Source organism: Lynx canadensis, chromosome D1 (assembly GCF_007474595.2).
Source record: "Lynx canadensis isolate LIC74 chromosome D1, mLynCan4.pri.v2, whole genome shotgun sequence".
Classification (NCBI taxonomy): Eukaryota; Metazoa; Chordata; class Mammalia; order Carnivora; family Felidae; genus Lynx; species Lynx canadensis.
In genome coordinates, this window is record NC_044312.2 from 59,811,484 (window position 1) to 59,834,789 (window position 23,306).

Here is a 23,306-nt window from a genome sequence, read left to right on the forward strand (position 1 = left end):
TTCCTTAAGTGACTTTAAATCCGCTAACTGGTGTGATTTTTCAGTCTTGTTAGTGACACAGTCCTTGAATGTTTTTCTTAGATTACAGGTATTAAAAGGAGGCTGTTTTGGGTGCTTAAGTCTTGGCACTCTCTTCATTTTCAGCTGATGGAAAAGGACCTTGGCCTGGTCCTTCAAATCTTCTTCAAAATCTTCGAAAATTTACACTCGCCTTTCCTGACTAATTAGATCAAGCGTGACAAGATGGTATAAATGTATTGTCTTTAAGGCTTCAAAGAGAGGTCATATTTTATGTTCTACTCTTTTTTTTCCCCCCTTAACTTTTAGCCTATTTTAATTTAGATCCATCTAGAAGTTGTTTTTTTAAAACTTTTTTTTATATTTATTTTTGAGAGAGAGACAGAGCATGAACAGAGGAGGGGCAGAGAGAGAGGGAGATACCACATCTGAAGCAAGCTCCAGGCTCTGAGCTGTCAACACAGAACCCGATGTGGGGCTCAAACTCATAAACTGTGAGGTCATGATTTGATCTGAAGTCGGATGCTTAACTGACTGAGCCACCTAGGCGCCCCTAGAAGTTGTTTATATTTTTAAGTTTATTTATTTTGAGAGAGAGTGGGGAAGGGGCAGAGAGAGAATTCCAAGCAGGTTCTGGATTGTCAGCACAGAACCTGATGCGGGACTCAAACTCACAAAGTGCAAGTTCATGACCTGAGCCAAAACCAAGAGTTGGACACTTAGCTGACTGAGCCACCCAGGTGCCCCCCTGCCTTTTATTTTTAAACATACATTTAAAAAATTTTTTTAATGTTTATTTTTGAGAGAGAGAGAGACAGAGCATGAGCGGGGGAGGGGCAGAGAGAGGGAGACACAGATACTGAAGCAGGCTACAGGCTCTGAGCTCTCAGCACAGAGCTTGACTCGGGGCTGGAACCCATGAACCGTGAGATCATGACCTGAGCCAAAGTCAGACACTTCACCGACTGAGCCACCCAGGTGCCCCTAAAAGTTGTTTTTAACATAAAAATATTTAACTGAATAAATCGTATCATTTCTGTGGCTGAGTTATTGTTTCTTTTTATTTAATACTCTTGATTCTCTAGTGCAGTCAGCCTGTTTAACTACTGAGAAGTAAAAGTTTTGCTACATCTACTTCATTATTTTAATATTAATAATAATAGTGCTTTGCATTTAGCACTTGTATTTTGTTACATATTCTTGCACCCATAATTCCATTTGAACGCACACCAGTCCTCTAAAGTAAACAGCAAACAGCGTAGGAATTCCATCCATTGGGCAAGTGAGAAAGTAGGTACGGAGAGAAGTAAGTTGATAACAAAGGTTCCTGGCAAGTTCGTGGAAGACCTGCACCCAAAATCTTTATCTGGGAGCTCTCATCCCAGTACCAATTCATTCATTTCTTCATTTATCTACCTTTCTTTCTGTCAGATTATCTAGTAATCTCTACACCCATTGTGGGGCTCGAACTCACGACCCTGAGATCAAGAGTAGCATGTGCTTCCAATGGAGCCAGCCAGGCGCCCCATAGCCCAGTACCTTTTAAAGAGCACATTTGTAAACAGAAACTACTCACTGCACATAATAACCACTGTACTGAAGTTCTTAAAAATACCTTGTTAATAAGCAGCCTAAGTTCCCTTCTTACCTCAGTCTTGCATGTGTGATTGACTGACTTAGCAAACCCTTTGTTCCTCTGGTAGTAACAAAGGTGAAGTTCAGCCCAGGCTTCTTCTGAACTTGATGCCTTTGGAATTTCTGAGGTTTTCCTGGAGAAGTTGACTGTATATGCTTGTTGAATAACCTGTGTACCTGACTCATTCGCAGGTGACTGACTGCTGGTGAATTTTCTGGTTGTAAAGACTGATTTAGGTGGATGCCTGCCTAAAGGCAAAGAAGAGAAAAAGGCAATTGAATCAGGATTGCCAAGTTTCTCTCTGGGGTTCCCAGCTCTTCTTTTCCTCCCTTATTTTTTCTTTGTTATCTTGTTCTCTCATCATTTCTCCCTGTGTCAGCCAAAGGTTTATGTCTGGGAAGGATTTTTAAAATGTGTAAATAACAGGGGTACCTGGGTGGCTCAGTCGGTTAAGCATCTGACTTCAGCTCAGGTCATGATCTCACGGTTCCTGAGTTCGAGCCCTGCATCGGGCTTGGTGCTGACAGCTCAGAGCCTGGAGCCTGCTTCGGATTCTGTGTCTGTCTCTCTCTGCCTCCAACCACCCCCCCCGCCCCCAAATAAATAAACATTAAATAAATTTTATTATTAAAAAAATTTTTTTAACATTTATTCATTTTTGAGAGACAGAGTGTGAATGGGGGGGAGGGGCAGGGAGAGAGGGAGACACAGAATCCGAAGCAGGCTCCAGGCTCCGAGCTGTCGCACAGAGCCCGATGCAGGGCTCGAACTCACAAACCACGAGATCATGACCTGAGCTGAAGTAGGACACTTAACCGACTGAACCACCCAGGTGCCCCAACGTTAAATTTTTAAAAAATGCATTAGCAAAATTTTGTATCTGTGTGATAGTATATAAAACATACATAGTATTTAATGTAAGTTTTGAATAGATATTTCAAAGTCCACGGGATAGAAAGGGCTATAATGTGAAAATTTGAGCTATGGAGGGTTATGATGTAAATATTCAAGAGATACAAAGAGCAATAATACAAAAAACCTTTCTTTTAACCTGCTTCTGACTCCCCTGTCCATAGAGGCAGTGGTGGTACAGGACAGTTTCTTGTGTGTTCTTCCAGAGCCATTTTATGCCTAGTTATAGTTAAATTATATCCCTAGTGCTGGAGCATCTTCGGAGAATTTTGGCTCTCATTTAGTTGAAGCCAGAGGAAGGGGGGGTCTGAGGCTGCACGCAGGTGGCTGTTACTGGGCACGTGGCTGCAGCAGCTTCTCTCGGCTGAAGTGCAAGCTCCGAGGACCAGCTGTTCTTCGCGCCTGCGGCCTGCAGCTGTGGGCACCCACCGTGAGCAGGCTCATTGTCGGCATCTGGGGAGCACGGCCAACGCAGTGCTCCTCACACTCGCAGTGGGTCACCAGGCTCTCCCCTTTGTTTCACAGGTGAACAGTCTGCACGTAGCCAGCCCCGTGGAGGCCGTGCTGCAGCTCCAGGACTGCAGTGTCTTCCTCAAGATCATTGACGGCATGTGAGTATACACCACACCCCTCTCCAGCCTCCCACGTGAGGCTGAATGTTGGGCTGGGGACCACATTTACTCCTTTTCCTTGCCGACAGCTGTGACCAGAAAGCATGGGCAGGATTGCCAGCGTGGGGCCCCGAGGCAGGAGCACACTGAGCTCATTGCCTAGTCACTCTCTCTCTCTATGGGAAGAGGTTTCGCTCTGGTCCCATCCCATGGCTTCCTCACTCTTGCACAGGAGAGCCTGCAGGTCTCTGTGCTTTCACAGGATTTCAAGAGTCTGCTCTGGGCCTCCCTGTCCTCTTGTCTCAGTGAGAGTCTTCCATACCTTCTCGTGGCTCTGGCCTGTCCTTACCTCACAAGCCCTCCTGGCAACCTGTAAGGCCAGGAGGAAGAAAGGGGAAGCTCTTGCACTTAAGGGAAATAAGCAGCACCTAGAAATCTTATCTCTAACTTGTTAGTGTGCCACAGATCTGCCCCTTTTTATTTTTTTTTTTTTTTTTTTTTTTAACATTTTTATTTATTTTTGGGACAGAGAGAGACAGAGCATGAACAGGGGAGGGGCAGAGAGAGAGGGAGACACAGAATCTGTAACAGGCTCCAGGCTCCGAGCCATCAGCCCAGAGCCTGACGCGGGGCTCGAACTCACGGACCGCGAGATCGTGACCTGGCTGAAGTCGGACGCTTAACCGACTGCGCCACCCAGGTGCCCCTGCCCCTTTCTAAACCATTAGAGCTTTTCTGGGGGTTTTGCCTGCCTCATTAACTTGCTTTGTGAGGTCGATTAGCATCTGATAAGCTGCTTGTTGTCCCCTAGCCAGGATTCTAGTGAGCTTTTTTTTTTTTACATCTGTCTTTGAACGTCTCAGTTATCTGGGAAATCAGCGGAGTGGGCCTCCCCCTTATATCTTCCCTCTCTGGAACCAAGCAAAGATGTAACCTACAGTTACAAGGGTCAAGCTGTAACCTACAGTCATTTTTTAAGGCTCATATAGTTCATTCTTTTTCCTCTGTCATCAAGCCTTCAGAAATTAGGGCAAAACTGACCTTCTTTCACATCTTTGTGCTGTGGGCAGAAGTAGAGGTCAGCCATAATGTAGAGAATTGAGGGGACAGAGAGGACCATCCCTTTTCAAAGGAAAGCACGGTAGACAGCCCCCAGGTCAGGGATAGTCTGAAGTGTTGACTCAGAGTGTTCTTGTTCCACACGTAGCAGGTAAGAACTGGGGTGGGGGCTTCAGTATCTCTGTGAAGCAGTTTGGCTACCCCTTCATAGGGAAAGGGGTAGAACTGAGCTTGTCAGAGGCAGGGGCTGGATCTGATTCACCTTGAGTTCCTCTGCGCCTAGCTTGGGACAGTACATTGATTCGGTTTTGATTAATGTTTGTTGAGTAAGTGAACAAAAATGTAGTTGATACTGTTCATCACCGAAGTCTAGTGGGGCTGAGTAGCCTAGAACAGATGGATTCAGCAAGAATGGTTTTTGGTTTTAATTTTTTGAATGTGTTTTTTGAAGTGTATGTTGGTGGTGGGATGTCTTATAAGGTTTTTTTTTTAAAGTCCCTGTGGCTCTAACTAGCACCTGCTTTAGTGCCTCTGAAAGAGGTCACTATTTTCTTACTTTGATACAGATAGTACCATTTTCTTTCCCAGTTACCCAGGCAGGACCTTTCAACATCATCTTGAATTCCTCCCTCTCCTTGGCAGTGATTCTACTAGGTCATCTTCCTCTCATTTTGTCCTTTAGAAGACTTCTCACATCTCTGCCTCTGCCTCACTCTGGATACCTGGCCCTCGTGGCTTGGTTCTGCTCTAATTTGTGCGTATTCCCAGGGCATTCCTGTTCATGTGACCTCAGGAACCTTCTTCCTCCAGTCCTTCTTTCATTGTGGTGCCCCACAGCTGGTGGACCTCAGGGATGGACTCTTTATTGCCAGGAGGTTGAAATCTAAAATCTCCAGCCTCGGGGCGCCTGGGTGGCGCAGTCGGTTAAGCGTCCGACTTCAGCCAGGTCACGATCTCGCGGTCCGTGAGTTCGAGCCCCGCGTCGGGCTCTGGGCTGATGGCTCAGAGCCTGGAGCCTGTTTCCGATTCTGTGTCTCCCTCTCTCTCTGCCCCTCGCCCGTTCATGCTCTGTCTCTCTCTGTCCCAAAAATAAATAAACGTTGAAAAAAAAAAAAATTTAAAATCTCCAGCCTTGGCATTGAAGAACTTTGATCAGGGACTCATCTCCTCCCACCAGTCTTGTTTCCTACTCATTTCTAACTCCATACCTACCCTATTTTTTTTCTTCCCGGATCCTGTAGAATTTCCTAAGTTCTGGATTTTATTTTATTTTTTATTAAAAAAATTAAATTTTTTTACTGCTTATTATTTTTGAGAGAGAGAGAAAATTAGCGGGGGAGGCCCAGAGACAGGGAGACACAAAATCTGAAGCAGGCTCTAGGCTCTGAGCTATCAACACAGAGCCTGACATAGGACTTGAGCTCATGAACTGTAAGATCATGACCTGAGCTGAAGTCGGACACTTAACTGACTGAGCCACCCAGGCACCCCTAAAAAAATTTTTTTAATGTTTATTTTTGAGGGAGGGAGAGCGAGCGAGCGAGCAGGGGAGGGGCAGAGGGAGGGAGACAGAGAAACCAAAGCAGGCTCCAGGCTCTGAGCTGTCAGCACAGAGCCCGATGTGGGGTTCGAACCCACAAACCACAATCCTGGCCTGAGACGGAGTCGTACACTTAACCAGTTGAGCCACCCAGGCATCCCTTGATTTTATTAATTGTATCATGGTACTGCTCAACTTGTTCTCCCCGCCGTCGCCCCCCTCCCCCACCCCTGCCACCTCCACCCCCAACCCAACCTTGTTGCCTGTAAACTGGTAATTGGATCCAAGCTTGATTAGCGGAAGGGTTTTTTGTTGTTGTTTTCTTGTTTTTGCACAGATTCTTCATAGGAGAATTATGTACCACCTATAAGTTAGCATTTTGCAATTCTTTTTTTTTTAATTTAAATTTTATTTTTTTTAATTTACATCCAAATTAGTTAGCATATAGTGCAACAATGATTTTAGGAGTAGATTCCTTAGTGCCCCTTACCCATTTATCCCATTCCCCCTCCCACAACCCCTCCAGTAACCCTCTGTTTGTTCTCCATGAGTCTCTTCTGTTTTGTCTCCCTCTCTGTTTTTATATTATTTTTGTTTCCCTTCCCTTATGTTCTTCTGTTTTGTCTCTTAAAGTCCTCATATGAGTGAAGTCATATGATATTTGTCTTTCTCTAATTTCACTTAGCATAATACCTTCCGGTTCCATCCACGTAGTTGCACATGGCAAGATATCATTCTTTTTGATTGCCGAGTAATATAGCCTTTTGCAGTTCTTAGTGAAAGGAATTATCTTTCAAACCCTAATGAAGTGGTAGATCTGCACAGTTAACATCAGTGGCTGGTAAAATCATTAGGCTGACTGGGGCGCCTGGGTGGCGCAGTCGGTTAAGCGTCCGACTTCAGCCAGGTCACGATCTCGCGGTCCGTGAGTTCGAGCCCCGCGTCGGGCTCTGGGCTGATGGCTCGGAGCCTGGAGCCTGTTTCCGATTCTGTGTCTCCCTCTCTCTCTGCCCCTCCGCCGTTCATGCTCTGTCTCTCTCTGTCCCAAAAATAAATAAATGTTGAAAAAAAAAAAAAATTAAAAAAAAAAAATCATTAGGCTGACAATACCTAAGCCTACTATTTAATTTTAATGTCATGAAAATATGGGCAGCCAGGTGTGATGCTCTTTGTGTTGTAAAAGTACAGTAGGGTGTAGCATGGTTTTTGGTATGTGTGTTTGTTTTTGTTTTTGACTTAAGAATAGATCAAGGTGGGATGCTTGGTTGGCTCAGTCATTGGAACATGCAACTCTTGATTTCGGGGTCATGAGTTTGAGTCCCACTTTGGGGGTAGAGACTACTTAAAAAAATAAAATCTTGGGGAAAAAATAGATCAAGGAGCGTTTGTTTTTGAGGAGATCAATTTCCTTGGCTTAATGACAAGAGCAGTAGAAATGTCCAAGAGGTAAGCATGTGTATCCTTGGTTTAGCAACTGTAGCTTGGTAACCTGGTGGGAAATTTTCACTGGGAGGGTTATAAATTCAAGATGCACATTTTCCAAGTTGTATTCTAATGCACTGCCTGAGCCTTAGACTAGGAGAAGTGAAGGTGTAGGGAGGGTAAGAGGGGAGGGAGAGAGAACACAAATACATGTGTGTGCGTGTGTGCGCGCGTGGTGGAGGGGAGGGGCTGTTGAAATTCCACGTTAACCCTAATCTCCATCTCGGATCCAGGCCAGTGCAAATCAACTTCCTTTGGGAAGACAGATGTGTTCTTGGTGAACGTGTTCTGGCTTTTTCATTGTGGATGATGCTACTGTTGCTAACCTAAATCAGATGCTGGTTCTCCAGGGAAGGCCGTGGAGGATGGCAGGGTTGGTGGCAGATAGCAGCTGTGGGGCTTGAACAGGTCTTGTTCTTTGGCCACTTGGCCTTCTCTCTGGGAAAATACATTGACATCAGCCCCTCTATCAAGTTTCCCTTTCTGTTCTGTGTGAGAATAGCCTGAAGCAAAAAGGCTGTCCCATCTCTGATACCTGTGAGACTTGACTAGCAAAGTGTAGTAGAGTCATTTTGCCAGAAAACCTAAAGCTCTGACATTTGTGTTACTGACCTTGACCTCTCCTCTTCCTGTTATAAAGCATCCTTCATCTGTTAGTCAACTCATATGTACTGAGTACCTCCTGTACCCTAGCTTTCAGGTCACACAGTTAGAGGGGTCATTTGTAAGTGATGCTGTTGTATCAATCAGTGCTGCAGAAAGTCCTGAGGGGGAGGAAGGAGTCATGACTGGTAGTGGTTGTGGATAAGACTTGAACTCACTTTTTATTTTTTTTTATTTTTTTTTAATTTATTTTTTTTTTTTCAACGTTTATTTATTTTTGGGACAGAGAGAGACAGAGCATGAACGGGGGAGGGGCAGAGAGAGAGGGAGACACAGAATCGGAAACAGGCTCCAGGCTCCGAGCCATCAGCCCAGAGCCCGACGCGGGGCTCGAACTCACGGACCGCGAGATCGTGACCTGGCTGAAGTCGGACGCTTAACTGACTGCGCCACCCAGGCGCCCCTTGAACTCACTTTTTAAAAAAAATTTTTCTAATGTTCACTTTTGAGAGAGAGAGCATGCAAGTGAGGGTCAGAGAGAGAGGGAGACCCAGGATCTGAAGCAGGCTCCAGGCTCTGAGCTGTCAGCACAGAGCCCAAAGCGGGACTCAAACCCACAAACCACGGGATCATAACCTGAGCTGAAGTTGGACACTTAACTGACTGAGCCACCCAGGCGCCCCTGAACTCACTTTTAAAGGATGGGCTGGATTGTTCCAGGTCCAGCATGTTTAAAGCATATTCCATGTAACTTTACTTATCCTAGGGGCTTAGTGGGGGGAAAAAGAGGTTTTGTGGTCAGACAGGTTTAGGAAATAATTCACATTATATCCTTTTCTTTAGAAAATGCTCGGTTTGGTTTAGCCCAGCGTTTCTCAAACATTTAACCTGAGAACCCTCTTTGTTTTTTATCTAATGGAGTACACTTAGGGAAATTACTGCTCTGTGCTGAGGCAAGGAGTCACAATGTTCCAGATTGTGGGTAGGTAGGGAAGATGGCTCTTTTAGGAGCCTGGGAGGAGATTGGCATCTCCTGATGGCTTTGTAGGAGTCCCTAATCACACACCAGCTATCCAGAAAATGGCTCGTGGGGGGTTCACTTGGAAGAATCCTTTGTAATCACGTGGGAGAGGAAGGGAGGTACATTCGTGGTCTTGGCTTGGGTGCTGCTTACGCTTTGCAGGATGTCCGGCACTGCTAAGTTCTCTGGTTCTCAGGCCCTCCCTGCCCTCCAGAAAGTTGACTGAAACCTGGAACATTCAGTAGAATCTGGAGGTTGAGGAACAAGAGGCCCCTTTAATTAGTATCTCCAGCCATAGAAGCCCAAGGAGAAAAGTCTGCTTTCTGACTTGTAGTGAAGCTATTCCCCAGTGAGGTTGACAGGGCAGTTAGCCTGAGCACCAGGGGCCCGGGCTGTGTGAGGGCTCCCCCTGCTGCCTCCCTCTCCCCATAGCTCTCTCAGCATGTAGCCTGCCCTTCCAGTTAAACAGACCAGCGCAGCAATACCCAGCCACTTGAGTGTTGTCCCTTGGCCTTAGCCATCTCAGCCTTTGATCTGTTGTGTTGAACTTTGCCCTGTCCCTTCAGAGCCTTGGGAATTCCCTCCTGTTCTTTCAGTTCTTTGACTTGTTTTTCCCTTTCCGTCATTTGTCTTACTCTCACTGTGTTTCCCAGGCTTTCTGACCTTTTACAGTTAAGCCATTCCAGACTACTGAACCTAGCTTCCCCTTCGTCTCTGTCATCTTCGTCCTCTCCCCTTGGCCCCCTTCCCACAGAGCCTTTCATATTCATGAAGAGGGTGGCAGAGTTTTTTCCAGAAGGACCTCCTGCCTCAAGTTCCCACTTCTCACCCACCACACAGTTCCTTCTGACCAAATGGTGTCTTGGTATCTTCTCCCCTGCCACCAGCATCTCTCCCAGATCCAGTGCAGACCAAACCTGAAGGAAGGGGCAGGTGGCATGGAATGGAGTAGTGAGGGGGGAAGGATTGCTAAGTACTCTGGTCCTGATACTTGTTCTTTTTCTAGCCACGGCACTGATGAGGGGCAGCAAATCCTGCAACAGCCGGTACCAGAGAGACTGGACTTTGTGTGCAGTTTTTTGCAAAGTAAGCACCTTTCTTACCTAGCTGAGAAGGAGCTGCTTCCTCAACTCCCAGGACTTTGGGAGTCCAGAGGAACCAGCTCACAGGTGTCTGGAGGTGCAGAGGCTCAAGGCTGCTGACTCTGTACCACAGAGATGAATATAACTGTTTCCCTGGGTCTGGTGATGCTTATGCCGTCAGGGAAGAAGAGTGTCCCTTCAGTCCCAGAGCCCATCTCTAAGATCCAGGTAGAGCCGGAGAGTCAGTTTTTAGGACTCATCACCTTGGGCTCCCCCCCCCGCCCCTCCATGCAAGGAGTTGGAGGAGAGGGATGGATCCATGTTATCCTCTTTCCCTTGTAAGAAAAACATTCCCCTGGATGATTTTGAATTAATTACCTAGGCAATAGATGGGGCAGAGGCAGATTTAGGTTGAGGTCTTGGCTCTTCTACTCACAGCTTGTATGGCCTTTCTGGACGTAGGTTTTTTGTCTATAAGATGGAATAATTGCTCTTAAGGTTGATAGGTAGTAAGAACAGATGTAAAGTTAGCACAGTGTCAGTTCCCCTCCCTTGTACAGTCATGGACACAGAGTCCTCCTCTTTGACACAGGAGCTATCAGCCATCACCCCCTCAGGAGAGTTATGGGAAAGGTGATAATAGATTTAGATAAAGCAAAGGTTAATTGATAGTTGGCATAACAGCAGAAGAACCAGGTGTCCCTAGTCCTCCTGATCTAACTCAGCTTCAGGCTTCCTCTACGACCTTACTTGGAATAAGACACTAGAGTGACCTGGAATCTCTGGTTCCTTCTCTGTGGTGCTGAGCAGGAGTTGATGCATTGGGTGGGTGAGTGCAACGTCATGTCCCAGTGCTGCTGTGAATTCCTAGCCTGCTTTTTTCTTGAACTATCCCTGTAGTCCTTGGGCTGACCTAGGATAGAACTAACTTCAGGTGGAAATGTGTATGTTGGGGGAGAGAGGACATAGGAGCAAGGAGACTTATGTCTCCTAGCCCCACCAGAGACGGTGATTTTGTTCTACTTTGAGGTATTCTCATGATCTCAGGAATTGTGTCCAGGAAGTTCACCCTGTTTTCTACATTATCATCTTTACAGAAAACCGAAAACATCCCTCTTCTCCAGAATGCCTGGTGTCTGTGCAGAAGGTGATGGAAGGGTCAGAGCTGGAATTGGCCAAGGTATCTATGGGATATCGGATGTGGGGGTGGGAGGGTGGCACCAATTGGACCTGCCAGGCCTTCTCTTGGTGATGAGTACTTTATTTCTGGGGCTCATGGAGGTTAGAGGTCAGCCATCTGGCTGAGGCAGAGGCTGATTTAGCCCAAGGAGTCTCAGAGCCCATGCCCTATGACAGAGATTACTAGACTATTACTGTGAGCCTCAATGAAGACGTGGCAGGAATTGGGCCTCACCCAGGTGTCATAGTCTTCTTTTTAGCTCAGTCTCTTTCATTCCCTCCACTTCCTGTTTCTGGGTGCTGGCCCATAGAGGGCAGTTTAAGCTTTGTAGTTAGGTTCCATGAGTCCAGGAATTCAGTTGTACACCAGGCTTTTTGTACAGTGGGCAGTAAGTCCTCAATCAGGTGTTTCCTGGTGCAGTTAAGGGCAGGGACCTGGGGCTACTGAGTTCTAGGAGCTTTGGAAGAGCCTCTGGAATAGTTCAGAGTCCCCAGAACATTCCAGAGAGGGGAGCACTGAGAAGAGAGACAGTCCTGCTTAGTGACTGTCTTCTGTTTGGCTTCTAGATGACCATGCTGCTGTTATACCACTCCACCATGAGCTCCAAAAGTCCCAGGGACTGGGAACAATTTGAATATAAGATTCAGGTAAGCCCTGTGTCTCCACCACACCTGGTGGGCCTAGCTTGTGCTTCACCCTACTCCATTGGTTTTCTTTCAACAACGTATATTGTTCTTTTAAAAAATTAGGTTGTAGCAATTCCAGCCATTCTTTATAGGATGTCTGGAAAATATTGAAAAGCGCAAAAGAGGGAAATAACAATTGCTTCTAATCTCATTTCCAGAGACAACTAACTGCTAACTTTTAAGGGATATACTTCCAAGTCCTTTTGTGTGTGTGTGTATGTGTGTGTGTGTGTGTGTGTGTGTATTTTTTTAATGTTTATTTATTTTGAGAGAGCAAGTGTATGAGTAGTGGAGGGGCAGAGAGTGAGAGGGGGAGAGAGAATCCCAAGCAGGCTCTGTGCTATCAGATTTGAACTTTTTTTTTTTTTTTTTTTTTTTTTAATTTTTTTTTTACCGTTTATTTATTTTTGAGACAGAGACAGAGCATGAACAGGGGAGGGTCAGAGAGAGAGGGAGACACAGAATCTGAAACAGGCTCCAGGCTCTGAGCGGTCAGCACAGCCCGACGCGGGGCTCGAACTCACGTCATGACCTGAGCCGAAGTCTGATGTTTAACCGACTGACTGAGCCACCCAGGCGCCCCATGAACTTCTAAACCATGAGATCATGACCTGAGCCGAAGCTCAGAGTCAGATGCTTAACCCACTGAGCCACCCAGGTGCCCCATTCATGTTCATATATTTAACTGTGGTTGTAAACTCTAGTGGTAACTCTCCTGTGTTGGGATAATATGTAGAAATTGTGAGTGTATATTTTTACACAAACTGTCATTCCATGTGTCTCCTCCTTTCCTCTAATGGGAGGGATTAGTGAGAGAGAATATCTTTGTCCATCATGACCGTCTAGCTCAGAGCTGTTACCTTCTCTCCCCTCCTCTACTTGGTCCCTAAGTGCATTTGCTTCACTATAGAGGGAATGACCTGGTTTCCAGGAACTACCTGCCTGGAAGGGTCTGATGTTGGCTTTGCTTCCTGTATGAGCAGCTGTCCTTTATTTCCCAGAGCGGGAGGAGCTGGGATGCCACAGTGGGTAATATAGGTGACTGGGGCGGCGGGGGGGGGGGGGGGGGGGGGGGGGGGTGGGCATGGGCAGTGCCTAGAGAGCTGTGGCCTTTCACATAGTGGTAAAAATGTTGAATCATCTCATTTTATACTCATTTAGCTCATGGCTCTCCTCTGAGGTTGAGGTTGTTGTGGCATGGGAAGGATGGGTGTCTCCTTCGTTTAACCTTTTCTCTGCTGCAAGCTGGCCACAGACCTGGTAGAAACAAATTCTTTTTTGTTTGTTTTTAAAGTCCATTTATTTATTTTGGGAGAGAGTGTGTATGAGCAGGGGAGGGGCCGAGAGAGGGGGGAGAGAGAATCCCAAGCAGGCTCCGTGCTGTCAACGCAGAGCCCAGCACGGGGCTTGATTCCACGAACTGTGAGGTCATAACCTGAGCCAAAATCAGGAGTCAGACCCTTAACGGACTGAGCCACCCAGATGCCCCAGAAACAGAAATTCTAAAAGATAAGGAACTATATAGCAGGCTGGCCAGAAAAGTCCAATCAACTCTGTAGCTTTGGAACTCAGAGATGGGCAGATTTTACAGCTGAGCTGGTGGGTAAACTTTGGATGAGCCCTGGAAGTGTTCTCACTCAGAGAACAATAGTGAGGGTCATTTGGAAGAGGGCAACATAGTTACGTATAAAAGCTTTCTGTCTGCACTACTGTCTTTGCCCATTTTCTTTTTTGTGGTCAGGAGTGAAGTCAGGTGGGAACTCTTTCTGACCCTGGGTCATCTTCAGGGGAACCGAGAGGGCGGGAGCCAGCAGGGCAATGTGTCTCTAGTAGAATGTTCTCAGCTGGACTGGGGGGGCTTTAGGCTTTGAGAGGAAGACTGGGCTCCAGCAGCTCCTGGGGCTGACACTGCTGGTGTGGTGCCCTCCATCTCTTCAAACCTCCCTAGCACCTAAAGTGATGCTCTTCTTCTCTCTCTCTGGTCCAGGCTGAGTTAGCAGTCATTCTCAAATTTGTGCTGGACCATGAGGATGGGCTAAACCTGAATGAGGACCTAGAGAACTTCTTGCAGAAAGGTAAGTAGGGCCCATTCCTGAGGATGCCCTGTCTGAGCTAGGCACTGCTAGGACCCCAAATTGTTGAGAAACGCCGTGGGGGTTTGTTTCAGGTCCCAACCAGGCAGAGTTTGTGCTCAGGAAAATTGTGTGTAATTGGAATAGGTTGATTTCTGGGCCACATTGCCACCATCCCAGTTCCTACCGAGCTTCTCCTGCTGCCTGGCAGTGCCTGAGCAGGATGTTACATGTGATCTCGTCTCTGTTAGGTTGTCCTTGAGCACTTCACACATACCTTTTTTTTTATTAAAACAATTTTTTTTAATGTTTGTTTTTGAGAGAGAGAGAGAGAGAGAGCGAGAGCATGCGCAAGGGGCAGAGAGAGGGAGACACAGAATCCGAAGCAGGCTCCAGGGTCTGAGCTGTCAGCACAGAGCCTGATGCGGGGCTCAAACCCACGAATTGTGAGACTATGACCTGAGCCAAAGTCGGACACTCAACCCACTGGAGCCACCCAGGCATCCCTGTTTTTTATTTTTTAAGCAGTTGCTACTCTAGGCTTAGAAGCTGGGAGTAATGCCTAAAAAAAATGGCTTTTCCCCCTATGAAGTTCAGGTTCTAGGTGGGAAGGCAGATGCATAAGTCAGTAAGTGTGATGAAGAGTGAGTGCTAGAACAGAGAGGTACGTGATCTACCAAATGCCTTCTGGAAGTACAGTAGAAAGGGTGAGAGCTCCCCCTGTCTTCTGGTGAAGAGGGTATCTAATGACAATGGGATGTAAGAAGTGGGTCGAGGCAGGTTGTCTTTCCAGCCACTGAATTTGATGTTCCTCATATTCACGTTCCTCTTCAGCCCTTCAGATGGAGATGTTGGAAGTATGAGTCTAGAATGTAGGTGAGGGTTCTGGGCCAGGTTATGGGTGTACAGGTCAGTGTGTGGATGACCATTGAAGCCATGGGCACTGTGGGCAGCACAGGGAGGCGTCATCAGAACTCTCGGAGCTTAGATTGTGGGTGTAGGAGGGAGGGGCAGATAGGGAGACTAGGAATGGGTGTTTAGGGGTAGGAGAGCCATGTGAAGGTAGTCGTGGGAGCCATGGGAGGGGAGGAGGTTTTGAGAAAGGGGTTTTGTTGGCAGGACAAGATTTTAGAGTAGAGGAGTTGAGAAAGGCCATCGGATCTCATCTGAGAGGGTTGGTGGGCTGAGAAGAGGAGATCCTACTCAAGGCTCCCAAGCTGCCTCTGCGGTATTGGATGGGGGGGAAAGCATGAGCACTTGGTCCAGTCGCTAAGCAGGGAGGACACCCTCACTCTCCTGTGCTCTCCTTGAGCACTTGCTGAGCTGTGGAAACGGAAGCCACTTGCTTGACTAGGCTTAGGGACACTGACCTCTGGCTAACCCAGACGCCAGGTTTCAGATTCTGCCTGGTGGCCTCCTTCTATAGCTTACATATAATTGTCTGTGGATCCACTTCCACTAAGGCAAGTTCTCAACTTGTATAAAGATGCAAATCTTTTCCCTCTATTAATCTCTATATGGTTGGTTTGCTCCTTGCCCTAGCTCCTGTCCCTTCCACCTGCTCCAGCACCATCTCCGAAGAGCTGTCCCCACCCAGCCACCAGGCCAAAAGGGAGATTCGCTTCCTAGAGCTACAGAAGGTTGCCTCTTCCAGTGGGAACAAGTATGTGCTGGGCCTCCTCTCCTGGGGTGGGGCCTCAACATCCAGTCTTCAAATCCCTGCATTCTAGAAGCTAACGCTGTTCAGCAACCTGTTACGTCATCAGACAGCGCTTAGAGTATGCTGTAGATGTTCTCACCTGCCCCAGTATTAATTAGGGGAATTGGTTGGCATCCATTTTTAGCAGAAGGCCTCAAAGGCTGTGTTCCCTGTTTATGGAATTCCTTTCTTCCTTGGAGATGATGCTAAAGTCCCTTTTCTCAGTGCAGCTCTGCAGAGGTGAGGGTAATTTTTTTTTTTTTTTTTTTTTTTTTGGACAAGGAAATTGAAATTGAGGCTAGGAGAAGGGAGAAGAAAAGCTTTCTCGAGGTCAGTCATGAGGCATGAGATAGCACTATCAACACAGCGGAGGTGCTTAGCTTCCCAGCCAGTGCTCACATCCCTAGAGCCCTGCTTGCCCATCCCTGCCTGTTGCTCTTCTCTTCAGCCTCACACTTCAGGCTCTGACCATGGCATCTCCTTCTTCAGCTTCCTCTCAGGTTCTCCAGCCTCCCCTATGGGCGACATTCTGCAAACCCCACAATTCCAGATGAGACGGCTGAAGAAGCAGCTCGCCGATGAGAGAAATAATAGAGATGAGCTGGAGCTGGAGCTGGCTGAGAACCGCAAGCTCCTTACTGAGAAGGGTAGGTGCCTGGCACGCTGGCAGGTGGTGTGTGAATGGGCAGCATTGGGGATTTTCATCTGGGGAAGTGCTGGGCTTGTGTGAGGAACGGCCCCTCTGTTCTCTGTTCTGCTGGCTCTGGAGCTTAGGGCTCAGCCATGGGCCAGTCAGGCTGACCTGGAATCTGGTGCTGCCCTTGGCCCCATCCTCCCCTTCCCTTAGATTGGATGCCACCTCCTCCTTCTCTCTTCCCCTTAGTTCTTTGCTGACTCTCCACTCTCCTCCTTTCCCCTCCTCGGGAGCAGATGCGCAGATAGCTGTGATGCAGCAGCGCATTGACCGCCTGGCTCTGCTCAACGAGAAGCAGGCGGCCAGCCCATCGGAGCCCAGGGAGCTTGAGGAGCTCCGTGGCAAGAATGAGAGGTATAATTCTGCCTGCTTCCTTCACAGCTCCACACCCCACTCTGTACCCATGGGGTGGCAGTGAGGGTGCTACCGTCTTTTCTAACTGCCCCACTCCCTCACAGCCTCACTGTGCGTCTCCATGAGACTCTGAAGCAGTGTCAGGACCTGAAGACAGAGAAGAGCCAGATGGATCGCAAAATTAACCAGCTTTCTGAGGAGAATGGGGACCTTTCCTTTAAGGTGAGGGTTGGGGGGTGTAGTCCCCACTTGACGGTCCGTGGGGCTGAGTTAGTCTCGAGGATTCTCGAAGAGAGGGTTGAGAAGAATGTCCTGGCATCTGTCCTATGCTCCAGTCTCTGCAGAGACCTGCATACTTTGGCCCTTTCCTTGTCCCATAATTGGCTGCTGCCAGGGACGGGGTTGTGGCCCTAAATTTTGAGTCTTGAGTTAAAGGTATGGTTGGTTGTAATTGGTTTGAGCAGGGTTAGATAGTCGGACACCTACAGCCCCTGGAGTTTGGGAAACAAACAGCAGTGGTGGTACTAGTTTTGACCTTGGGTGATGGGGACTCCCACTTGTCTGTCCCAGCTGCGGGAGTTTGCCAGTCACCTGCAGCAACTACAGGGTGCCCTCAATGAGCTGACAGAAGAGCACAGCAAAGCCACTCGAGAGTGGGTGGAGAAACAGGCCCACCTTGAGAAGGAGCTCAGCACAGCCCTGCAGGACAAGGTAACCTTCTGCTTTGGGGTGTCAGGGCCACAGTCTTGGCTACCTGTTCAAAGTTCCATTTACCGCTCTATTCTTTGGGGCCTTTGGGAATTAAGCTGTCTCCTCTTGAAGGTTAATAGTGCGCCGTATTGGGAAGATGTGAGCTTAAGTCCAGTGTACCACCTTTGAGTCTTATCTTTGCTGTTTACAAGGTGTGGTTCTTGGACAAGTTATTTGATCTCTTTTCTCTCTAAGCATGCTTTGTGTAAAATGGGAAGGATAACAAGTAGCTGCCTCATCAACCATTGTAAGATACTGCATTTATTGTGTGATGAGAAGTAAGTTACCAGTGAATTAGTTACTATTTTCTTTTAATTTTATTTTTAAGTAATCTCTACACCCAGTGTGGGGCTTGAACTGACAACCCTAATGTCAAGAGTTGCATGCTCTACCAACTGAGCCAGCCAGGTGCCCCACTATTATTTTTACTGCTATTTTTAAGAACCCAAATCTACCATTTATTAACCTGTAGCCCTAGGGGAAGGCACTTAATATCTGAGCTTCAGATCTTGATCTGCAAAAGAGGGACAGCAATAGCTACCTCCCATCTCTGTCAGGTGGATTATGAATTCAGAGAGGACCCAGCATAGTCCTGGCGGCTGCTTAGTGAGCAGTGGGAGGAAGAGGGGCTGAGGGTGGGAGGTGCTATGGTTGCTGCTGTTCATGCCCAGGAAGGCTGGGGATATTTTTAAGCTGGTGAGTGTCTGGATAATCTGGGAGCCCAGACTTGTCTAAGGAAGGGTATATAGTAAGGAAAAAAAGAATTTTTTTTTAAAGTAAGGAAATGTGAAGTGAACTCAGTGGCCTGGCAGAAGAAGCTATTAGCAAGTCACATGATTTAATTCAGCCCTGGAATTAGGGTTAGAAAATCAGGTCCCTCATGATCCCAGGTCCATGGTTTCTGAGTTTTTTCCTAGGTCAGGGGAACAGGAGTTTTTTGTTTTCAGTGTTTGTTTATTTTTGAGAGAGACAGCACACACGTGGGGGAGGGACAGAGAGAGAAGGAGACATAGAATTCTAAGCTGGCTCCAGGCTGTCAGTGCAGAGCTCAGTGGGGGGGAGCGAACTCATGAGATGTGAGATCATGACCGAGCTGAAGTCAGACGCTCAACTGACTGAGCCACCCAGGTGTCCTGGGAGAATTTTTTTTTTTTTTTAATGTTTGTTTATTTTTGAGAGAGCGCAAGAGCACAAGTAGGGGAGGGGCAGAGAGAGAGGGGGGATAGAGGATTCCAAGCAGGCTCTGAGCTGTCCGCGCAGACCCCAACGTGCTCAAACCCACAAACAAGATCACCACCTGAGCCGAAGTCATACACTTAATCGACTGAGCCACCCAGGTGCCCTAAGAGATCTTGATAACAGGGTGATAGGGCTCCATATTTTGTTGGTAACATGGTGCCTGTCCCACCTCTGTTCACATGAGGCTCTTGTTTACTGTCAGAAATGCCTTGAAGAAAAGAATGAAATCCTTCAGGGAAAACTTTCACAGCTGGAAGAACATTTGGCCCAGCTGCGGGAGAACCCACCCCGGGAGAAGGGCGAAGTGCTGGGTGACGTCTTGCAGGTAGGAACGCACAGGAGCAGCAGTAGGACCTGTGTGCCAGGGCTCGTGTGGACCCGTGCTTGGTACATTCAGGTTCCTGTTCCTTAGTTCTCACGGGGGCCACGGTGATTGAGGAGTCGTGTTCATCCTCTTGGTCTCTTTATCTCACCAGCTGGAAACCCTGAAGCAGGAGGCGGCCTCTCTCGCTGCGGACAACACCCAGCTCCGAGCCAGGGTGGAGGCTCTAGAGACCGAGCAGGGCCAGCGGGAAGCCAAGCTGCTTGCTGAGCGGGGCCACTTTGAAGAAGAAAAGCAGCAGCTGGCTGGCCTGATTGCCGAGCTGCAGGGCTCCCTGTCCAACCTCAGCCAGGCCAAAGAAGACGTGGAGCAGGCCTCTCAGGCTCAGGAGGCTCGGTTGTCTGCCCGGGTGACCACGCTGACTGCTGAGCTCACCACCCTCAAAGCCACTCTCCAGCAGCAGGATCAAGAACTGGCTGGCCTGAAGCAGCAGGCCAAAAAGGAGCAGGCCCAGCTAGCGCAGAGCCTCCAGCAGCAAGAACAGGCCTCTCAGGGCCTCCGCCAGCAGGTGGAGCAGCTGAGCAGCAGCCTGAAGCAAAAGGAGAAGCTGTTAGAGGAAGCTGCCCAGGAGCAGGAGGCAACCAGGCGAGACCATGCCCAGCGACTGGCCGCTGCAGCTGAGGAGCGGCAGGCCTCTTTAAGGGAGAGGGATTCGGCCCTCCAGCAGCTGGAAGTATTGGAGAAGGAGAAGACTGCCAAGCTAGAGGTCCTGCAACAGCAACTTCAGGCTGCTAAGGAAGCCCGGGACAGTGCCCAGTCCTCGGTGACTCAGGCCCAGCAGGAGAAGGCAGAGCTGAGCCAAAAAGTGGAGGAACTCCATGCCTGTGTTGAGGCAGCCCGCCAGGAGCAGAGTGAGACCCAGGCCCAGGTGGTAGAGCTAAAGGCCCAACTAAGGTCTGAGCAACAAAAAGCAGCTGAGCAAGAAAGGGTGGCCCAGGAGAAGGGCCAGTTCCAGGAGCAGGTCCAGGCTCTTGAGGAGTCCTTGAAGATCACCAAGGGCAGCCTGGAAGAGGAGAAGCGCAGGGCTGCAGACGCCCTGGAGGAGCAGCAGCGTCACATCTCCAAGCTGGAGGTGGAGACCCGGTGCCTGGTGGAACAGCATAAGCAGGAGCGGAAGGAGCTAGAAGAAGAGCGGGCTGGGCGCAAGGGGCTGGAGGCCCGATTACGGCAGCTTGGGGAGGCCCATCAGGCCGAGGCGGAAGCCCTGCGGCAGGAACTGGCAGAGGCCATAGCCTCCCAGCGCGAAGCTGAGGGGGAGTGTGAACAGCTTGCCAAGGAGGTGGCCACCTGGCGCGAGCGGTACGAGGACAGCCAGCAGGAGGAGGCACAGTACGGTGCCATGTTCCAGGAGCAGCTGATGACCCTGAAGGAGGAATGTGAGAAGGCCCGCCAGGAACTACAGGAGGCCAAGGAGAAGGTGGCAGGGATAGAGGCCCACAGTGAGCTCCAGATAAGCCGGCAGCAGAGTGAAGTAGCTCAGCTCCATGCCAACCTGGCCAGGGCTCTCCAGCAGGTCCAGGAGAAGGAGGTCAGGGCCCAGAAGCTTGCAGACGACCTCTCCGCTCTGCAAGAGAAGATGGCCGCCACCAGCAAGGAGGTGGCCCGCCTGGAGGCCTTAGTGCGCAAGACAGGGGAGCAGCAGGAATCAGCCTCCCGCGAGGTACTCAAGGAGCCCCTGAGGGCAGGAGACGGAGAGTCAGAGTGGCCGGAAGAGCGGCAGGGACGCCCGTTCTGCAGCACGCAGGCTGCGCTACAGGCCATGGAGCGGGAGGCAGAGCAGATGGGCAGTGAACTGGAGAGACTGCGGGCTGCGCTGATGGAGAGCCAGGGCCAGCAGCAGGAGGAGCGTGGGCAGCAGGAGAGGGAGGTGGCCCGTCTGACCCAGGAGCGGGGCCGGGCCCAAGCCGATCTGGCCCTGGAGAAGGCCGCCAAGGCGGAGCTGGAGATGCGGCTGCAGAATGCCCTCAATGAACAGCGTGTGGAGTTTGCTACCCTGCAGGAAGCCCTGGCCCACGCCCTGATGGAAAAGGAAGGAAAGGATCAGGAGCTGGCCAAGCTTCGTGGGCAGGAGGCAGCCCAGAGAACAGAGCTCGGGGAGCTTCGGCAGACTGTGGAGCGACTGAAGGAACAGCTGGCTAAGAAAGAGGAGGAGCGCCAACAGTCTTTAGGGATGGCCAGCGGAAAAGACCCTTCTGGGTCAGGAGCACAGTCTGAGGCTACTGGAGAGAGCAAGCGAAAAGGTCCTGAGCTGCAGGTTCTGCAGGCAGAGGTGAGCAAGCTGGAGCAGCAGTGCCGGGAGCACCAGGAGAAGGCCTCCGGCCTGGAGCGCAGCCTGGAGCGTGAGCGCACCTCCCGCGCTGAGCAGGCCGGTGCTCTAGAGGCCTTGCAGGGCCGGTTAGAGGAGAAGGCCCAGGAGCTGGGGCGCAGTCAGGACACCTTAGCTGCAGCCCAAAGGGAGCTGGCCACCCTCCGCGCCAAGGCCCAAGACCACAGCAAGGCTGAGGATGAGTGGAAGACCCAAGTGACCCGGGGCCAGCAGGAGGCGGAGAGGAAAAACAGCCTCATCAGCAGCTTGGAAGAGGAGGTCTCTATCCTGAACCGCCAGGTCCTGGAGAAAGAGGGTGAGAGCAAGGAGTTGAAGCGGCTGGTCATAGCTGAGTCCGAGAAGAGCCAGAAGCTAGAGGAGAGGCTGCGTCTGCTCCAGGCAGAGACGGCCAGCAACAGCGCCAGGGCCGCCGAACGCAGCTCTGCTCTGCGGGAGGAGGTCCAGACCCTCCGGGAGGAGGCAGAGAAACAGCGGGTGGCTTCAGAGAGCCTGCGGCAGGAGCTGGCCTCACAGGCAGAGCGAGCGGAGGAGCTGGGCCAAGAATTAAAGGCATGGCAGGAGAAGTTCTTCCAGAAGGAGCAGGCCCTTTCTGCCCTACAGCTTGAGCACACCAGCACTCAGGCTCTGGTGAGCGAGCTGCTGCCCGCCAAGCACCTGTGCCAGCAGCTGCAGGCTGAGCAGGCAGCCGCTGAGAAACGCCATCGTGAGGAGCTGGAGCAAAGCAAGCAGGCGGCCGGCGGGCTGCGGGCAGAGCTGATGCGAGCCCAGCGGGAGCTCGGGGAGCTGGTGCCCCTGCGGCAGAAGTTGGCGGAGCAAGAGCGAGCAGCTCAGCAGCTGCGGGCTGAGAAGGCCAGCTATGCAGAGCAGCTGAGCATGCTGAAGAAGGCTCATGGCCTGCTGGCAGAGGAGAACCGGGGGCTGGGCGAGCGGGCCAGCCTTGGCCGGCAATTTCTGGAAGTGGAGCTGGACCAGGCCAGGGAGAAGCATGGCCAAGAGCTGGCAGCTGTGCGTGCTGATGCCGAGACCCGTCTGGCTGAGATGCAGCGGGAAGCACAAAACACGGCCCGGGAGCTGGAGGTGATGACTGCCAAGTACGAGAGTGCCAAGGTCAAGGTCCTGGAGGAGAGGCAGCGGTTCCAGGATGAGAGGCAGAAACTCACTGCCCAGGTAAGATACCCAGCTCAAACTTGCCTGCAAAGATTGGACCTGAGAGAGGGAACAATGTTCCCTCTGGTCTCCCCTCCCTTACCGCGTGGCTGGCAGAGTTGAAGTATGTTGCCCCCTACCGTCCTAAAGAAGACATCAATAGCTTCCCCTTCCTTGAAGGCTCTGTCCTTTGAGAGTCCAGCTGTGAAGGCCATCAGCCCGTTCTAGAGGCACACTATGCTAGGGAGGCGTACCTGCAGTGGAGGATCCAGGAGCCACTGGGGACTAGAATGAGACAAACTGGCATTTAAAAACGATTACTAGAAATCTAATTCCTTGAAGGAAAGTATCAGAGCCACAGCGAGGTCAGCCTGGCAGCAGGGCTAGTGTCTTTTTGGCCCCCATCTCACTCTGTCTTCGTTGCTCCTCCCCCATGCACAGGTGGAACAGCTAGAGGTATTTCAGAGAGAGCAAACTAAGCAGGTAATGCCTGGGGTCCCCGCTAAATGCTGGCTGCTTAAGCGGTGACCCATCTCAGTGCATGACCCCGGCTGCAGCTTGCCTCCGCCTGCTCCTGTTGTGAACTGTTTGTGAAGGGGGCAGGGTCAAGCCATGGAGTCCAGGCCCGGGCTGCCCAGGAGTGTGGTGTGCTGGGCCCTCTCTTGGGCCTCATTCCACCCATCCCAGGTCGGCCTCTCCATCCTTCTCCTGTCCTTTTCTCTCATCTGTCTGTCAGGGATGAGGGGTAGGGTAGGCTTCGTCTTTCCCATGTCCGAACTGGTGACCGGCAGTCCTTGGGATTCCCAAATCTCCA

The 23,306-nt window shown here is 50.0% G+C and overlaps 1 protein-coding gene across 8 annotated transcripts in view; it reads left to right on the top strand.

The window, feature by feature from the left end:
- Nucleotides 1-23,306, top strand: part of NUMA1 (nuclear mitotic apparatus protein 1) — a 73,695-nt gene that overhangs the window by 41,503 nt on the left and 8,886 nt on the right. For 7 of the 8 annotated variants that reach the window (XM_030331769.1, XM_030331771.1, XM_030331770.1 and 4 more), the window contains exons 3-15: nt 3,092-3,177; nt 9,889-9,968; nt 11,062-11,144; nt 11,711-11,791; nt 13,818-13,905; nt 15,445-15,565; nt 16,091-16,248; nt 16,532-16,649; nt 16,754-16,871; nt 17,220-17,360; nt 18,841-18,963; nt 19,115-22,513; nt 22,934-22,975. In XM_030331769.1, coding sequence (XP_030187629.1) covers nt 3,092-3,177; nt 9,889-9,968; nt 11,062-11,144; nt 11,711-11,791; nt 13,818-13,905; nt 15,445-15,565; nt 16,091-16,248; nt 16,532-16,649; nt 16,754-16,871; nt 17,220-17,360; nt 18,841-18,963; nt 19,115-22,513; nt 22,934-22,975 — 4,638 coding nt within the window. The remainder of the gene's footprint in view (nt 1-3,091; nt 3,178-9,888; nt 9,969-11,061; nt 11,145-11,710; nt 11,792-13,817; nt 13,906-15,444; nt 15,566-16,090; nt 16,249-16,531; nt 16,650-16,753; nt 16,872-17,219; nt 17,361-18,840; nt 18,964-19,114; nt 22,514-22,933; nt 22,976-23,306) is intronic. The other variant, XM_030331774.1, reaches the window with a different exon arrangement.